Genomic DNA, 20,109 nt, shown 5'->3' with positions numbered 1-20,109 from the left:
TGCTGTTACTCTAAATGTGATCGTATGTGAAGACTGCAGGGTCTTTATGGGGTAATCAGATAAAACCTTAGAAAAACCAACCTTGTTCACACCTTGATCTTGGGACTTCTAGAGCTGTTAAGATAATAAATTGCTGCTCAGTGGCTAAAACAGCCAAAATTAGACAAAATTAGGTAGTAGCAGGGGAAAAAAAAGAGGAAGGCAGGGTGCTTACTCAGTAACCCTGCTAAATAAAATAACCAAACCTCAATAACAATTTATGTATTTTTCTAAACACACACTGTGTCACTGGATAGAGAAAAATATATATATATACACATTTTGAAGGTGATAAAACTGTATGGGTTCCAAATGAGACTGTTTGAAAACTATGACAGTGGAACACAGCATTGTCTTGACCACAAACTTTTTACATCATGAGTCTTAAAAAATACATATGAAATGATATAGTCAAACACAAGAGAACAAAATCTAGAGGGTTCTTTCCTTAATAGTTGATGAATAAATTGGATATCAGTAAACGTCAGTGGACATAAAACTCATATTTATACTTTCTATCTGATTAAGTTGACAAAAATGCCTTTCATAAGATTACTCACTCTAAATCACAGTATCTAACATTACAGGAGAACACTTAATTGTCAAAAATTACAAAAAACAAAACCCCAACAATGCCTGAACAGAATAAGAGACTAGAGCTCAATAAAAAGTCAGCATGTAATAAAATAAGATATTACCATGTAGAGAATAGAAATTAGACAGTTTTGTTTGATTATAAAGTGCCACTTATTAATTTATCTCGCCAATAAAAATAGCAAAGGCAGGCAATAACTCATCTTAGCTGGACAGAAAGCATCCAGCATTGAACTTGAAGACTGCTGGGAGTTAATAAAGGTTATCAATATGTAGGGTGGACCACATCTTTGAGTAGGTCAATATTTCATAGTTCGATATGATCATTTCAAGTGAGTATCATCTAAAAATGTAACTCAAAATAGTTCTTTTGGAAGAGGAAGTAACCTGACAGATTTCCTTTTTGGAGTGTAGATGGAGCCTAGACTATGTTTATTTTCCTTCTGTCAAGAGGGACAAATTACCTGTATTCTATTAACCTTAAATTGATACTGTAATACATCATATTGTACATTGCAGCTGCACAAGACAGGTTGAAGGCAGGCTTGAGAGTCAATATACAAGGAAGGGGGAGATGCATAGTGAGGGGAAGAGACAGATATGATTGTTTTGCTCTCTAAAATCACGCATAAAAGTCTCTTGTGGCATAAGGATCAGAGTAAACATGACTCTTCTTGCCTTGATGGAGCAGTTATGTTTTTTCTCATTTGCCCCTCTAAATTTATTTGCGACTCTTTTCATGATAACTGCCCTAGTCGTGAAATAAAGTGCAAAAAGACTGACAGAACCTCAGCTCACTGGTCAAAGATGACCCCACAGTGCTCACCCAGCACAAAGGGGCTGAGGAGGGACTGCCTCACAGGACCAGAGAATGAGCACACAAACTTGAGGGAGTCTTTTCCGAAGTCTGTATTTGCATCTAAGGCACGTCAGAGTGAAAGACATTTCAGCACACCTACAAAATGGGGTTTCCTGGATACTTTCAGAAATTCCAATTTAGCCTCCTGAAGCTGGTTTCCAAACCCTGGCAGAGTTCACCTTTGACCTTTACAGCTTAAGGGGATGGAGGTTCCCTCCCAGGCTCCATGTCCACTGGACATGTCAAATCGGCAGCACTGTCCACTTTAAAAACTGAACTGTTTCGCATGAGTTAGAAAATTATAGGAAAGCTTCAAAAGGCATGTACATACTTTATACACTGAAGAAATGGACATGCATTAAGAAAAAGGAAAAATACTAACGATCCCTGAAGTACATCTGAATAACAGTGCTAAACAACTTAAAAATCAGAAAAGTTAAACTCCTTTTAAATGCAAATTACAGTAAGCAATCTATCAAAAATGGAAGAGAAAAAGAACTGTCCTGCACTCTACCTCACATAATCTGTTTTCTTCCTTAAGAGGGGAGAGATAAATTTACCAGGGCAATTAACAGCTCACGGCTACACAAAGAAAAGAGATGATGGACCAAGTCAAAGACCAAGGTTGATGTTACGTTCTGTCCTGACCTAACTCAGTGGGATTAACATTTGTCAACTCCTTATACTGGTAACATACTAGCTGGAGAAAAAGGAATGATATGTAATTCTCATCATTGAAAGTTAACAGGAAATAAGGGATTTGACATGGTACCATCCAAAACACAACATATTTTATGGGTTTCCTTTTTCTCTTTGGTATTTCTTAGCAAGGTTTGTTAAATGAACACATTTGCATGCAAATAGGTCCAGAAATGTCAAAAGTTTGAATCATTTTTTGTATTATGGAGGAAATGTGAGAAGCCATTTATTAACTTAAAGAAAGAACCACAATCACACATGTAGCATCTATAAAGGAAATATAAATTACCAGGAGCATGATACCCAGTCAGCTTTTAAAAACAATCTTTATGTCTAAAGGCTTTAGTTAGGAAAAATTGGTTCTTCTTTTTCATGTCTAATGTAAAGAAATACTGTGCTTCTCTGGCTTAGGTAGAGCTATTTTCAGATACAGGAAGAAAAGGGAAAAGTCTCTGTCTTCTTGCATATCTACTGTCACTACATAAAAGAGGCCCACTAATTGCTAGCAAGGTCCTGGCAGATTAACCCTCTCCTGCAGCCTTCTGTGATATTTATAAAACCATCTGCTTGGGCAGTGCATCCATTTTTACACTTCACCCGAAAAATAATGTTTGGAGAGTTTTATCAGACAGGATTTCCTTCTGCAAAGGGCTGTCTTAAATAAATGGGATCACCTATTAAGTTCAAAATTCTTTAGCCTTTTGGTAGACCAGCAGTATCTATTATGTAAGGACCTTCTAAGTCAGCAGCCATTACAGGATATAAGCCCAGGTATGGCTATTCTCAGACGGTGAAGAATGCCTGCCAGTGCACGACACACCAGTCTGTGGGTTTGATCCCTGGGTCAGGAAGATCTCCTGGAGAAGGAAATGGCAACACACTCCAGAATTCTTGCCTGGGAAGTCCAATGGACCGAGGAGCCTGGCGGGCTACAGTCCATGGCGTTGAAAAGAGTCGGACATGACTTAGCGACTAAACAGTAACAGCATGGTCTCTCTGGCCTCTAATAGGTTTGCCCAAGGTGCAGAATAAAAGAAGACACTCCCTGGTTTTAATTGTGCAAGTAAAACAGCTTGAGAAACAATATGAAGCAGAATCAAAGTCCTTATTCCTCCTTACGAACTAAACAGGATGATTTATTTTGCCAGATTTCCAAGGGAAGAGAAATTTGCCTGCATTTTCCCATCAGTGCCCACCACTCCCCAAGTACTGCTTGGTTAAAATGTTTCCGTTAAGTAACCTGAATAATAGTATGAATGTCTTTGTATGGGACTGAAAAACAAAAGAGAAAAGCAAGTGAGTGTGGCACCTTTCGATGGACAGCAAAGAAAGTCACAAGATGGGAAGAATGACGGGGAAGGAGCTTTTGAGTTATGCCAGCCTGGAAATGAGGCTTTAGGACTGCCAGGCATTACAAATTGCAGGCTTCATGAGAATGCCTGTTTTCCAAATGTCGCTTTCAACCGACACCGTTTCCGCTTAACATTTGTCAAACCTCTTCTTTTGTTAAGAGTTAACGTGTCAGCTTTTAAAATGGCTTGCAGTTTCCATCCACCTTCCTTGATGGAAATGTGAAAAGTGTGAGTTACTCCCTTTCACAAAGAATCTTGTCAAGGATCCTGACTCCAATCTGACTTCTCCTCTCGGCGACCGGAAAAAAAAAAAAAAAATCTGCCTCCTGGAAGCTTAACAAGCGGTGACGATCTGATCATAACTCTCACAGAAACAGAAGTTACTCGACAATAGCCCGAAAATGCTAGCGCACTTGTAGGATTTGAGCGTCGACATCCAGAAGGAGCGAATTCCTTTGACAGAGGGAATAAGTGACAACGAGCGGGCAACGCAATGACACCAGCCAATATGTTCCCTTTGCTGAGAGTACGATAAATGAACAGAGGGAGCTCCGTCTGAGCAATCATCAGGATGCCATGAATGCCCCAAATGTACCCCCAAAACAACCTCCTGAAGAATCGCCTCTCAGCACTCTCCCAGCCCACACCTGCCCACATCCCCTCCTGTTCCATCCTCATCCACTTAAATCCCTGCCAAGTATTTTAATTCCTCCTAAACACTGACTTCCCTGTCTTGTTTCAAACATCCATGTCACCTCTTGGAGTCTGTTAAGAGTCTGGAAATGAGACAATTCATCTTCCCTGGACTGTCGCTGCTCAAGACTCGGAAGGCCTCTTATGATGCGCTGGGAATAGGAAGGTCACCTTGAACCTCAACCAGGGACACGAAGGGAAATGAAATGAGCTGGTGAGTTCTTAATGCTCTCATTTAGGTAATGGGTCGATTGGTTAGAAAGGGGAGAAAAAAAAAAGGAGATTCATTGGTATTTCAAGTGCCAGAATAAAAAATTAAAATACGCTTTTATGACAAGCTAAAGATCAATATATTAAAAAAAGGATTTCTTAATTGGAAGGGGTGTACGTGACATATAAAAAGAGATGAGAAAGTGAAGATTAGAAACTACAGGTTTTAGAATAAAGGATCTAAGACTAAGGTACCAAATGAGACATTTGCCTTGTTTAAAAAAATATCGGGGTAACATATAAACTGCCTCCGTGCAAGTCATCACATGTACAGCTTTACAAAAGTAGCCAAATATCTGCTAATTAGATTTAATTTTTCAGAGAGTTGAGAAATCCTATAAGTCCTCTAATTATGAAGTGACTGCTTAAAAAAAAATTAAGTTTGATTTCTAGTTACATGAGGATAACATATTCTTCTAAAAGAGGACCTTAAATTATAAAAATCAGTGAAACATAGTGATGGCATTTTTGCACAAGTATATTTTTTAAGAAAACAGACTGAGCGCTTGAGGCAGTGTTGTCCTTGGTTCACAGTCCCTGTGTCTGGCTGGTATGTTGATCAAGGAATGAAGGTCACTGCTCCACTGGGAGAACAGGGGGGCAGAAAGCTGGGATAAAGAAAGTGGTTAACATTCTTCTCTTTCCCAAGGAGGAGAAAAGGGGAGAACTCTAAGAGAATTCACTTTAGGGAGGTCCCTGCTCCCAGGAGTTTAATGTCAAGGGCATTCTCCCAGCAGAGGCGCACATACTCCTCTCAAATCAGTGAACAGAGTACTGACTGGCACCCCTACAAAGGGGACAAAGGCTCTCCCACGCTTCTCTAAGCTGTTTCATGGTGATTTAACTGGACAAAAGATAACAAAATTCTCCAAGAGGAAATCATGTAAAATATAAGCCAGTGGGCAAACTGCTTAGATGACTCTGATCCTCCAATATCAAATGCTATTGAAACAGACAAGAATATATACACCAAACATGTCATGGACTAAGTGGATCACAGATTCCCTTTCAATAAACTCAGTCAACACCTCTCCTTTATCCAGAATCCTAACGATGTTCAAATAAACAGAAACTGTCTGTAATAGCACATAATGGTGATTAATTGCCTAATGACTCTAATGTACTCAAAAGCCATACGTTCACAGTGTAATCTCTTAAAAATGAAATGAAAATTAGAAGCACTTTCTTATGCACTGTATTCTAATTCTCTGTAAATTCTAAATTAGTGTATTAGTATAAATTCTAAATTAGGGTAGATTTTTAAAATCATTAACCAGAATAAACAACAGAGTATTTCCCCCAATTCTGGATTAATAGTAGCTTATTTATTTTTCTGTAGTTATTATGTACAATGTTTTTCTAACAGTACACCACCCTACAAACCAAAGCACTGCATAACCTTCCATTCACTAATGAAACTTTAGAGGTTAATCTAAAACTGACGTTAGCAACAATTAAGAATTTAAGAGAAACCAAACGAATAAACAGCTAATTTGCAATTATACTTTCACACATTTTCATGATGAACTAAACAAATTTCCAACCCTGAGCTATGTTCATTAAAAAAAAAAAACAACTATGTATGTATAATAATTGCTCACATCTATGTGGTTCATGAAACAGTAACACAGACCCTACACATCTCTCATTTTGACATAAGATAAATACTAAGATGTCAAAAAAAAAAAAAAATGTTAAGGTATCATCTTAAAAGAAACCTAAACCAGGCTTCAAGTTGCATTCATATACAAGGATATGCATCATTTTGGCAATTTCAGTTTATTCTGCTTGAATATCATTGTTCTTTCACAGTTTACCTTCTCTGTGATTCTGTCTGCTGGAAATATACCAAAAGGAGTCCCAGATGTGTAACCAGGAACATGGCAGCTGGAGAACTCATACTACCAGAACCACCACTGGCCATTCATGGGCCAGGACTCTGCCCTGCCAGTTAAATCTGACCCACTTTTCCAACACAGATTCGGAGAAAGCCATGTTGAGCCAGGGACAGGGGATAGCTCTGATACCCAACAGAAAAAAAGGGAGACTCCAAACTGACTGCAGCCTTGAATGATCCCCAAGGTCTTCTTAAGAGTTGGGATGTTAAATTCTCACAAGTTGGTACAGAACACAAAAACAGATTAAACTTGACTATGAATTGTTTCAAGTCTTTTGCAATTGCTTAAAACTAGAGGTGGCTAGATTTCAGCATTAGAGGGTCACTGAAGCACTGAGAGAAATGATCACTTCAATTTGGGGGTGGTGAGTGGGAGGAGCAGAAAATAGTAACAGAAGACACAGTACCAACAGAGCAAGTGGAGGTGGCAGAATTCCTTCTCAGCTGAACACACTGAGGAAAAGAGAGGCGGGAATACTTAGGTTTTAATGCTGGACCCCCCCAGGGGCGCCCTGGACCGGAGGGAAGGACCTGAAAGATTTTGATGCTGTGACTTAAGCCAGCTGATCCCTCCTCGTTTTCTGTCTTATCTTTTCTCTTAGATTAAAAAAGAGAATGATGCTTTCTTAGTATGCTCTACTGATTTTATAAATAAACCACTTAACAATTTTGTTCACAACATTTGTTATTCTCTGCATTCAAAGGAGAAAAGAATATGTTCTGATCTTAATGTGTCTGGTGAATTTCCTTAGTGCCATGAATATTCAGCCAGTTTAATACCTTAAAAGATTTCTAAACAAAACTAGTATGAGTTTCCCTTGACAATGTGAATGAAAAATAATCTATAAATAAAGACAATTACTATGTGTGGTTGTTAAGCTGGCATAATTATAAATACCATAAAACCAGTCTATTTCAGAAAATCATAGTCTACTTACTATTTGTACGTCTCGGAGCGGATGTATTCAAAAACGTGGGACACGCCAAGCTGGAACTGGTCAGCGATAGGGGTAACCCAGGGATTGTTCTCTGCTTTGAATATCTGCTTCTGACCAGTTAAATCCAAGTTTCCTAAAAAGATGGAGAGAAAAAAAAATGAAGGTCATCTAACCAACAGAAATCAAATTCAAGAAGTAATTCATGTGCAGTAACCACAGCACAACCTTAAGCACTTTCTGAGTCATTTGTTTTAAAAATATTTAGCCCAAGTCATTGCTGCTCTACAAGCCATGTCAGTGATTGCATACTGACACAAGAAATTAGGAAGGAAGGGAAGGTGATAAGGAGAGAGGGAGTAGAAGAAAGAGGCAAGAAGGAAGTAAACTTGGAAGGAATTCACACAAATGTAGCATTTGCTTCATTTTTTCCAGTATTTGCTAAAGGAACAAAAATGGCCTTGCAGGATTGAGAGAACCCTTAATATCAGGACATCCCCCAATTTCACCTTGACAGTGTGCAGCACCATCTGTCCAGTAAGATTGAAACCTGATCCAATCAACACCACTTTCTATCAAAGCAGGACACAAGTGAAGAAAGATGAGAACACTGCCTCACTCAGGTAGTATAGCATATCTCAGAATCAGCACTAAATGCATCTCAGTAACATGGTTAAGGGCAGAAATGCACACATATATATCCTACCTATTCACAAATTACCTGTAAAAAGCATTTCCTCCCTTGATTCTCCAGCAATCCCTAAAGTCAGTAATTGACATCACTTTACAGGTAAGAAAAAACACAGAAACTTGGGGAAATTAAGTAATATCTCTAAGAACAGAAAATGTCAGAGTAGGGATTTGAATCTAAGCCTTCTGACTCCAAATTTCTTATATATTTCTACAGTGTTTGGTGTCACTAACAAGTTATGTGTCAGTCTAGATTAACCAAACATGAGCTAATGAAGGTAGCCAGCGTCGGGTACCACGTGTTGCTGGATCAGTTGATTCTCTATGTATGTTTTCCTGTTTGGTATATTTGAAAATGGAAAAGGAAATGTGAGAAAGAGCTTCCAAGAACATGCTTGCCTATGAGAGAGACAGACAGACGTTACACAGTAGAGCTGCATATGGTTTAAATGGCAGTCAGCTGGCTCACCGACATCCTTTCCCTCAAAGTCCTACTGAAGAAGTCCATTTTCAGACCCCTGGTCTACAGTTTAAGGTTTTTGAACACAGACACCTAGCAATTATTCATTACAGGACACACCCCTAGTACCATTTCTGTCCTGTTCTGAAGCTCCAACTGCCAATTTTGTCATAACAAGTAACTTCAGGATATGGAAAACATATTCTAAGGATGCAAGCATTCTACAAAGCACATCATTTCCCAGCTAATCTGAACTTCAGAAATGAGAAGAAAATGTTTACTAGGACAGTGATGTAGTATTTCTTCTTAAAACAAAAGAAATGATGATACTCTGAATCTGCCTTCTTTTCGTTATATTGACAGACCTTGTTGTATCAATGCTTCACTTTATTGTGCTCTGCACATACTAATTACATTTCTTATAAAGTGAAGGTTGCGACCACCTCACATCCAGCAAGTCTGTCGGTGCCATTCTTCCAACATCACTTGCTTACTTTGTGTCTCTGGGTCACATTTCGGTAATTCTCCCCATAGTTTAAGCCTTTTCATCATTATTATTTATGTTATGGTGATCTGTGATCAGTGATTTTTGATGTTACTACTACACGTCACTGAAGGCTCAGATGATGGTCAGCAGTTTCTATCAGTAAGAAAATTTTAAAATTTGTTTATTTTTGGCTGCACTGGGTCTTGGTTGCTGTGCATCGGCTTTCTCTAGCAGCAGTGAGTGGGGTCTACTCTCTAGATGTGGTGTGCAGGCTTCTGATTGTAGTGGCTTCTCTCGTTGCCGGGCACAGGCTCCAGAGCTCATGGGTTTCAGTACCTGTGGCTCACGGGCACTAGAGCTCGGGCTCAGCAGTTGTGGCAAACGGGTTGAGTTGTGGTATGTGGAATCTTCCCAGACCAGGGATGGACCCAGCAATGGCAGGTGGATACTTGACCAATGAGCCACCAGGGAAGTCCGTCAGTGAGAAATTTTTAACTAGGTATGTACATTTTGGGGCTTCCTGGGTAGATGAGCTGGTAAAGGATCCACCTGCAATACAGACAGACCCCAATTCGATTCCTGGGTCAGGCAGATCCCCTGGAGAAGAGATAGGCTACCCACTTCAGTATTCTTGGCCTTCCCTGGTGGCTCACACAGTAAAGAATCCGCCTATAATGCGGGAGACCTGGGTTTGATCCCTGGGTTGGAAAGAGCCCCTGGAGGAGGGCATGTCAACCCACTTCAGTATTCTTGCCTGGAGAATTCCATGGACAGAGGAGCCTGGTGGGATACAGTCCATGGGGTCACAAAGAGTCAGACACAACTGAGTGACTAAGCACAGCACACAGCACATGTACATTTTTAGACGTGGCGCTATTGCACAATTAACAGGCTACAGTATAGTATAAATAAAATTTTTATATGCAGTGGGAAACCAACAAACTTGAGTAATCTGCTTTATTGTGATGGTCTGAAATGCAAACTACAGTTATCTCAGAGGGGTGCCTGAATGAATGTGAAGCTATCCGGAATAACAGAGGAAAAACAGACCAATGGAAAAGTGATCCCTATTTCATAAAATGCTTTTAAAGAAAGCCGATATTATGAAATAGTAGGAGTAATCCATCATGATATTTCCAAAGCTATTTAAAATCTGCTGGTTAAGTACAAAAATAAGCAGATACATTTCTCCTCAAGATTATCAATATTGTCAATTTCCTCAACTTAATGGTTAAACATCATTAGTCAGATATTTAATCACTTGGGAAATTAACGGGCTTTATTCTCTACACCATGAGTCAGAAAACTGCTTGGTATAATTGGAAATGCAAATGTTGCACATATTGGGTTTAGCCAAGTATCCTACGAAGGTGTAACATGGCTGGCAGTGGACTGCTGTTCATATATTTTGCTTTTATCTTTACTTGGACAAGAGACAAGTTTTTCAGCTTCCCAAGAATCAAACTGATCGCCTGTTTAAATTTTGCTATAACTCTCATTTCCTCATTTGCTATACCCTATGTCCTCCTTTCCATATCATTGTCTCATTACTTCTTTTTCTCCAATTTCCACATTTCCTAAAAATGAATAGAACAGAAGTTTCTGGGGAAAGTCTTAAATTTACAAACAAGTCTGTATTTCTGAAGTGTCATGTTTAAGTTTTTAAAATATTTTTCGGCTGTGCCACTCGGCATGTGGGACCTTAGTTCCCTGACCAGGGACTGAACACGTGCCCCCCTGCACTGGAAGCTCAGAGTCCTAATCACTGGACCACCAGGGAAGTTCCTGACATGTTCTGTTTTAAATGCACAGTATATTATGTTGTGCAGTGTCCTTAGGCAGCACGGTCACTGAGGGAAGGGCCAAGTGACCAGGTGATAGTAACCACAGGGCAGAAATTCTCTAAAAGTTGGAGGGTTACTAGAGGTAAAAGCTTCTTTCTTAAAACATTCACCTAATTGACAGCCTACACTTCCCCAGTATCCTCTTCCTGCCTCCGAGCCCTGCCCACTTACATTATCATGGAATCAACTGTGAAAAGAAATAATCAATGAGACCTTTGGAAACAATGTCTTCTAAATTGGGTAACCAAAAAAAAAAAAAAAAAAAAGCCATGAAAAGCATAAATTACATAAAGATGTGAACTAATTCCTAAGCAAAGGAGATTTCCGTGATAGAGGTGTCTCTGCTCTAAATATCTTTCTTCCTCATCCCCCCAAACTGGTTAGTCTAACGAAAATCCAGTCTAACTTTCCCATGGGTAGAGTGTATCTGATGAACAAGCTTCCTGGACTCTGTCATTCACACACATCACCATGAACTAACTTAACCGGACTGCTTTCCTATTTAACCTCTGGTTCAGATGGGTATCACAGGAAAATGACTTAAAAAAAAAAAAACGCTGAGGGAGGAGGAGGGTCAAAAGAGGAGAAGTAGCTGTGTCTGGAGCACAGAGGATTTCTTGGCTTGCTGTATTTTCAAGGCTCTGGGTCAGTGTGAGAGCAATGTGGACCAGGGAAAGAGTTTCAGAAGGACCCCACAGACAAGCCTCAGTTTTTCCAAATTTGCCCAGGAGAGCTGGAGAGGAAGACGACTCTCTTCTTTCCCAGACTGCATCACCAGCTCCCTCCCATCCAGGTGCAGGGTTTGCCTGGGACAGACTGGCTTCTGGGGCCATTTGCTACAAGGCTTCCACCTAGACATACCTCTCCTGGAGGAACACAAGACAAAGAAACTATATGGGACTAAAAGCAAGTGTGTGCGAGCACAGCTGGGGCAAACATGGACAGAAGATACAGAAAGACCAAAAAAGCCCTATTGCCACTTTTAAAGAGCCTGGAGCAAAAATAGGATATTGGCAACTGCAAAAGCAGGGTGCTGTGCACCCTACCCTGCACTCAATACCCCCTAAGTGGTGGGCAAACCCCTAAGCCACCCCTCCAGCCCGATCCTTGGACACACTCCTGTCTTCACCCCATATAAGGAACCAGCTCCCTCACCCCTGGGGAGTGAGCAAGGAAACCTATCACCTGTTCTCACTCCTCCCTGCTGCAACAGGAGCCCCAATAAAGCCTTGCCTGAATTTGTCTGGCCTCTAGTCAGTTTCTATTGATTGGAGAAGGACACGAACCCTGATCGGCATCATGCCCACTAATCCAAAAGTACAGGTATGTTATGAACCGGTTTAATGGATCATCCTTGAACTCAACATACAGGTACAGGAAAGAACAGCCTGTACTCTCCTACCAGCAACCTACAAACCTGCTTTCCAAGGTACTTTGTCTCATGTTCACTTAGTAACAGCCTCTGACTAAGCCTGTAGTCTTTTTAATGGTAATCCTTAAAAATAATGTACTTAAGTTCGATGCTCCCTGGTTGCCATATATGGAAAACAGACCTGGGGGAATAACATCAAGAAAGGAGGTCAGCTCTGTACCCTGGACCCTCTTGTCTGAGACCTCGAACCCTCCAGAGAGCTGTCAGTCCCCAGCCATGTCTCTATTTAAGCACTATCAATGGAGACACAAGAGCCAGAGGATGATGCTAATGACGCCTGCTAACTGGAGCACGCAGAACTGCGGGATGCAAGCTGGACGTGGTTGATTCGGGGAAGAGGAATCTTATACTGATGAAAGTCGGAGTACCCAGAACGGACCAGAGGCTGCTTGTGAGCATTTTCATTTCTATCACTTCAAACTCATCTGTGCACTCTAGCTGGGGGAGGGGGAGGCTGGAGGGATGGAGTTACCCTCCCCCACTCCCATTTATTTACCTTAGTGTCAAATAATCCTCAGTCAGATTTAATAGCAAACTTCAGATTCACAGGTGCTTCATGGATACTGGAACTGGGAAGCCTAGCAGAAAAGCATGATTCATGTTCACTGACATGGGGTGTGTGTGGGGGGGGCGGGTGGTAAGATCACACAGTAGCTTTGTGGTGGATGCTATGCTCTTCTCTTAACAAAGAACCACGAAACCCATGCTTCAGGTTCAGAGCGCACCTTCAAGCAGGCAACTATTACAGATGACAGAGATGGAAACCGCATGAGCCAGAGCCTGCGCCGGTACCGACTCTACGAGCTGTAAGCGGACTCGGCGGAAAGGGACATGCCTGTTTTATTTTCTGAGTTAATGTCACTGGTGAAGGATGTAGTACCTGCTTCGGTGCAGCTGTGATCCTCCCAGCTGGCTTGGTGTCTCTCGCTTTCACACCTCCCTCTAAACGAATGCAGCAATTTCAGAAGAGGGTTAAGATAATTAGAAGAAAGCTCGGCCATCATCCCATGTGAAAAGCTGACACCTGGCTCCTGGGGGCCCGGCAACAAGTTCCTCCGACCTCAGCCGAGCTCATCCATCAGCTGTCTGAGGCGGGTTCCCTCTGCAGTAATAACATGCAGGGAGCATCTCAGCATCCCGTCAGTCAGGCTGCGGGAGCCCTAACTTGCTGCACGCTTGGCTGGCTCCAGTTAGGAGTCCTCGCCCATCTCCTTTATTAGAAGCCTGAGTAGCACTCGGGTGCTGTTCTAACAAGGATCAGGCGGCAGGATTAAGCACTGTGACAAAGAGGATCTAATAAGCTAGAAAGGGGTGCACCCGCGGACACGCTGGCTGCCTCCCAGACACACATTCCCTCTGCTCGCTCTCTGGTGGGGAGGCCCAGGCCACGTGGGGAGCCAGCCTGTGCCGTGATGAGTGGTGACCCTCTGACCGGCACTGCCCTTAAGATCATCTGTCACTCACAGGCTGCTTCTGAAATTGCAAATTGGATTTTCCATTTTATTACCTGCAAAGGCACCACATATACTTCATTCCAGAGCCTCGAGTCCAGCAGCTCTCCCATGCAACTGTATTCTGTAAAGGCTAAAGCATGGAAAACAAGCATTCCCCTCGCTAGTGATACATGTGATCGGATGGAACAGGCCTTGTGGCCCCATTGATAAGCAGACTTGTTTGCATGTATAGAAATGGGTTGTTTTCATAATCCTACTGATAACAATTCTTCCTGAGTATTCCAAATCCTGAAACGCGTGGCCAGAAACATCATTTATTGCATATTAAGCAATCTAGGCAACCTGGGCAAATTTTTCATGTCATTGAAGGATCATTCCCTCCCTCCCTAATTCCAAAATCCGCGGAACACTTTTTAAATGAGTGCACGCTAACAGCCAGGCTCCCTCGCTCACGGAACTCTAAGGCCATCGTCTAACAAGGTAAAACTAGCAAACCGTGGCTGATGGGGTAATCTATCATCAGGATACTGGATTTGCCGAAACTCAGGAAACTGATTCGCTGCTGAAGGGGTCTAGATGGGACATTATGACAGCTGAGAGATCACCTCTGCTCTGCAGTGAATCCACACACAGGAGCTAACCACAAACAACTCCGGCATAAAATAAAAGCGACATTCAGGGCTGCTCCAAATATAAACAGATATTCTACACGTAGCTCCCTAAGCTTATCACTGTGTAAGAGGCTTCTAATTATAGAATGCACGATGACAGCTGGAGATGGAAAGCTTCTATCTTTTTCACTTCTTCAGCAACAAACTTCACTGAATGGAAAACGAGCATGAGGCTTATAAAATCATGCTCACATTGGAATAACAAATGTTTGCTCTAATAAAACACTGGAAACCACCAGAATGTTCAATAGGTGAGAAGCAGAATAACATGGCTACTCAATGAAGTGTTATCTGGTTATTAAAACAAATGACAAAGACTTGTATGTTTTGACTTAGAGATCTACACCCTAATTTTAAAAATTCAGGGTATACTAAGTTTGTTACGATTTCATTTTTGAAAAGAAGTATAGAAGAAAGAAATCTCATATTAGGAATATGAGGAAATGTTTAAGTAAGAAAGAGAAGAGAAGGACACATATCAAATTGTTAAAACGGGTTTTCTCAAAAGAGGGGAAATGAAGGTAGGGAAGGGATTTGAACTCACAGAATAAAAGGGTAAATTATTTATTTTCTTTCTCAAGAACTCCATGTGATTACAAGTATGAATTATTTTTACAATTAAATAAGAATAAGGTGAATGAAAAGGATATCATCAAAAACAATTCAAAATACAAGACGGATGCTAATTAGGACAAAGGCAGCGCCTTTTATTTAAAATGGCATCATCCCACTGCAGGAACAGCCGGATGGTCTGCTCAGCCCTAACTGGATTGAGAAACAGGGTCTGAGGCTGCTGCTTTTTCTGGGCATCATCGATGCAGTCCAAGTAGGCTGGAATGTCTCATGACAGCTCTCAAATTTATTCTGTGGGGAATTCGAGGCCACACTGTCATTCTGGCAATTGTCTGCTTAGCCTTCTGGGAACACATTTTTAAAACAGGCATTTAGCTCTCTTAATACATACGATGCACTGCTGCTTTGTGAAACATACTGAAACTGTGACTCTTCCGATTTAGTCAAGGGAAGCACACAATTTAAATGAAAGAGACTTTAAAAAGCTCGACACCCTGCCAAAAGGCTTCAACAACAGCGGCCTCTGATTTACGTGTGTACTGTGTGGAGGAGTTCAGAAACCCTTTTAAAGAATGAAGAAAAATATCACGTTACAGTTTTCCCCAGTGCCCCTCTTGGCCATGTGACATCTGTGTTCCAGGTTAAGAGAACCTAGAAAAGGGTCTCTCAGTCGCTGGTAAATACAATTCCCTGTCAACAGAGCCATGGGCATCCTAAGGGCTCACCACCATCGCTGCTTTACTCAGCAAGTCCCTGTCCGTGGAGATCCAGTGAATAACTCATGTTGTAAACCTGGCCTTTGTGTAGGATTTCCCCATTATTCTTCTAAAGGTGGGAGAAAAAAACCTTACTTTTGCTTAACAGAGTTCCCACAGGAAGCATATTCTTTTTTTAAAAAAATGTATTTATTTATATATTTAGCTGTGCTAGGTCTTACGTTGCATCATGTGGGATCTAGAGTTCCCTGACCAGGGATTGAACTTGGGCCCCAGCATTGGGAGCACTGGATCTTAGCCACTGGACCACCAGGGAAGTCCGCAGGAAGTATATTCTGAAGCCCAGTAGGTCTGGCTCTGGATGCCACACACCATCCACTGGCTTTCTGACCAAATGACCTTGGGTAAATCCCTGTGTTTTCTGAGCTTCAGTTTCCTCATCTGCCAAGTGGGGATAATGGTACCAACTGACAGGATTGCGGACAGGAGCCCAAAGGTGTACAAAGTCATTCTCTACCCTTGAAAGCACTACATCAATATAAAATACTCTTCAGGGACTTCCCTGGTGGTCCAGTGGCTAAGACTCTGAGCTTCCAGTGCAGGGGGCCCGGGTTTGATCCCTGGTCAGGGAGCTAGATCCCACATGCTACAACTAAGACCCAGAGCAGCCAAATAAATAAATAAAATTTAAAAATAAATAAATAAAATAAAATACTCTTCATTATTGTGTTAAGCAAAATCTGCAAAGGAGAGAAAAATGTATACTGGAAAACAATTTGCCTAAAACAGAGATTCACTCAAGGAATTCATCTCCTGAAAGTTAAAGTCGCTCAGTCATGTCTGACTCTTTGCAACCCCATGGACTATACAGTCCATGGAACTCTCTAGGCCAGAATACTGGAGTGGGTAACCTTTCCCATCTCCAGGGGATCTTTCCAACCCAGGGATTGAACCCAGGTCTCCCACATTGCAGGCGGATTCTTTACCAGCTGAGCCACAAGGGAAGCTCAAGAATACTGGAGTGGGTAGCCTATCTCTGGCTCCAGGGGATCTTCCTGACCCAGGAATTGAACTGGGGTCTCCTGCACTGTATCTGCTGAAATAGAATGCAAAATAAACATACATTTGCCTGGTAGTACTCTTTCAAGGAGTACTACCCAAGTAGTACTACCCAAGCACCCAAGCGCCCAAGTTCATAAACTTCTCAAAGGTCTGTGATCAACAGTAGTGCCATGGGGCTTCCCTGGTGGCTCAGTGATAAAGAATTGCCTGCCAATGCAGGAGACACGGGTTCGATCCCTGACCCAGGAAGATCCCACATGCCATGAAGCTACTAACCCCGCGCGTCACAAATACTGAGCCTGGGAGCTGCAACTACTGAAGTGTCTGTACCCTAGAGAAGCCACCACAATGAGAAGCCCATGCACCAGGACTAGAGAACAGACCCTGCTTGCTGCAACTAGAGGAAAGCCCATGCAGCAAAGGTGGCCCAGCACAGCTAAAAATAAAATAAAAATAGGTGAAATTAAAAACAAAAGCAGGGCCAAGAAAAAATTAGGAATGCTGATTTCATTCCCTGAAGACTGAAGGGTGGCAGTCTGCAGCACCCCATGAGGGTCAGGTCCCAGAGGGCATTAGTTAATTCAGAGCCCTCCCAGCCCTCACTGTCCTTCCACGGAAGTTCCCCAGTACAAGGGCAATGTTCTGACTGCCTGGGAAGTTGGAAATATGAGCACCAAAGAGAAAGCCCCAGTTACCCCAGAGATCCCAAGGAGACAACCCCGAATATCAACAACATAATCTAAATAAATGGATGTTCAAGGAATAAGTTCCAGCAATCACAACTTCTTATAAGATCATATCACACCCTTCGGTAATCTGTTCCAAGTACAGATGTGTAAGAATTCTGAAACTGAAACCAACTATCTTATTTGATGAAGAGCTACATGAGTGAGTGGAGGAAAGAACTGATTGCAAAAGAAGTCAGCACATACGTGGAATCTAGAAAAATGGTACAGATGAACTTATCTGCCAAACAGAAACAGACATAGAGGTGTGGAGAACAAATTTATGGACACCAAGGATGGAAGGGAAAGTGGGATAAATTGGGAGACTGGGATTGACACATATACACTACTATGTACGAAACAGATAAAACTAATGACAACCTCCTGTATATATAGCACAGGGAACTCAGTACTGTGGTGACAAATGGGAAGGAAATCCAAAAAAGAGGTAACGTATGTATCATATAGCTGATTCACTTTGCTGTGCAGCAGAAACCAACACAATGTTGTAAAGCAACTGTACTCCAATCAAAATTAATAAGAAATATTAAAAGAAGTCAGTACTCTTACATCTCTCATTAACTACTCTTATATCCTTGAACGTCATTTAAGCACTCAACTTTGGTTTCCTCATCTGTGAAAGAATATCAGGACTGATAAGTTCTAAGATTCCTTCCCAGTGTAAAACTCAACTAAATTTTTTTAAAGGAGTTCTCATTCAAAAAAGCTTTTGCATTTATATCAAAGGATGGATGTTAACTAAACATATCGTGGTAACCATTTATAATATATGTAAGTCAAATCAGTATGCTGTATACTTTACACAATGCTGTATGTCTATTATATCTCAAAGTTAGGAAAAAAAAGAAAAAATTATGCTAAGGATACACAGATATTCACAGTGATTTATGAATACAAAATTTCATTTATGCTGCTTGTGCTCCTCCAGAACATTGCAAACAACTCAAATAACTGAAGGGTTGGTTAATATATTACGAGACACTCTTAGGATGGCAGAGTATGTCATCATACGGTTAAAAATGATTTCAAATAAAATTTAATTACATGGGGCAATGGTCATGACACAACATTGAAGGTTGAAATGTAGGCTATAAAACCCACATCAGATGATCAATGTTTAAAAAAAGTTTATATACATATGTGTAGGAAAAAGACTAGAAGAACATACACACATGTGCATACACAACAAGAGAAAAGACTTCTTTCTTCTTAATAGTGGTTATTTCTGAAGGGGAGAATCACCCTTTACTGTGCTTCCCAGTTATTCTAAAGCAGTGATTCTCAGACTTGAATGGGCATCAAAATTTCCTGGAGGCCTTTGGAAAACCTCCAGGGTTTCTGACTTAGGAGCACCTGGATAAAACCCAAAGTTTGCATTTCTAACAAGTCCTTAGGCTTCCCTGGTAGCTCAAACTGTAAAGAATATGCCTGCAATGCAGAGGACTCAGGTTCAATCCCTGGATCTCCTGAGAAGGGAATGGCAGCCCAACTCCAGTATTCTTGCCTGGAGAATGCCATGGACAGAGGAGCCTGGCAGGCTACAGTCCATAGGGTCCCAAAGAATTGGACAAGAATGAGCGACTAACACTTTCACTTTAGGGGATGATGATGTCTGCTCTAGGGACCATACTTAGTTCTATTAAGATGTTAAAAAAAAAACACACAAAAGCTTCCATAAAGTAGTGAATGCTAACATCAGTATCATCTGCATCATAATTATAATAGCTATTAACTGCGGAGCATATATTATGCACCAGGTGCTGCTTCAGGAGCTCCACATTATTTCAAGGAGTAACAACAACTGTGCACGGAAAAGTATCACTATTATCTCATTTAAAGAGGAAGAGACAACTAACATTGAGGGAGGCTGAGCCCCATATTCAAGGTGGGATTCAAAGGCCAGGTTATCTGACTCTTTAAAAGCCGTTGGTGTTCCCAGCACATGACACTTAAAACATTTTCCTCTTCCTGCAAAAAGGTACTGAGGTGTTGCCGGAAAAGTCAACATTATGACATGGTTTAAAGAACACTGAGAGAAGAAACAGAAAAACACCCTTTACCTCTCTCACAGGGTCCAGAGCCCTATCATCAGAACCACAATCTAGAATCATCGTTACCTCTAGGGATTCTGTGTCTAAATTAAGACACCCGGGCAGAGGAATGTGTTTGGCTGATACACTTTCATTAATATGACAGTGAATATTTTCAACAGACCCTGTTAATACAGAGCATGCACTTCCCTATTCAAGAGTCAGAAAACAAGGTCAAGGGTTTTGGATTTTTTTTTTTTTTTTTTGCTTAAATTGATCATGTATTTTTTAAAATTATTTTTTGAAGGAGTATAATTGCTTTACAATGTTGGGTTAGTTTCAGGTGTACAGCAAAGTGAACGAGTTATACATATACGTGTACCTGCTCTGTTTTAGATTCTTTTCCTGTATAGGTCATTACGGAGTATCAAGTAGAATTCTCTGTGCTACAAAGTAGGTCCTTATCAGTTATCTCTTTTATATTTAGTACTGTGAATATGTCAGCCCCACTCTCCCAATTTATTCCTCCCTTCTTCTCCCTTGGTAACCATAAGTTTGTTTTCCATATCAGTGACTCTATTTCTATTTTGAAAATAGGTTCATCTG

General features: G+C 41.2%; 1 protein-coding gene across 1 annotated transcript in view; it reads right to left on the bottom strand.

The window, feature by feature from the left end:
• The window catches only part of RSU1 (Ras suppressor protein 1), a 199,405-nt gene that overhangs the window by 91,314 nt on the left and 87,982 nt on the right, over positions 1-20,109 (bottom strand). Inside the window, exon 8 of the mRNA XM_040248968.1 lies at positions 7,342-7,474. Coding sequence (XP_040104902.1) covers positions 7,342-7,474 — 133 coding nt within the window. The remainder of the gene's footprint in view (positions 1-7,341; positions 7,475-20,109) is intronic.

This window comes from Oryx dammah, unplaced genomic scaffold, assembly GCF_014754425.2.
Source record: "Oryx dammah isolate SB20612 unplaced genomic scaffold, SCBI_Odam_1.1 HiC_scaffold_10, whole genome shotgun sequence".
Lineage (NCBI taxonomy): Eukaryota > Metazoa > Chordata > Mammalia > Artiodactyla > Bovidae > Oryx > Oryx dammah.
The sequence above is the reverse complement of the archived record's forward strand: the minus strand, read 5'-3'. Positions and strand labels throughout refer to the sequence as shown.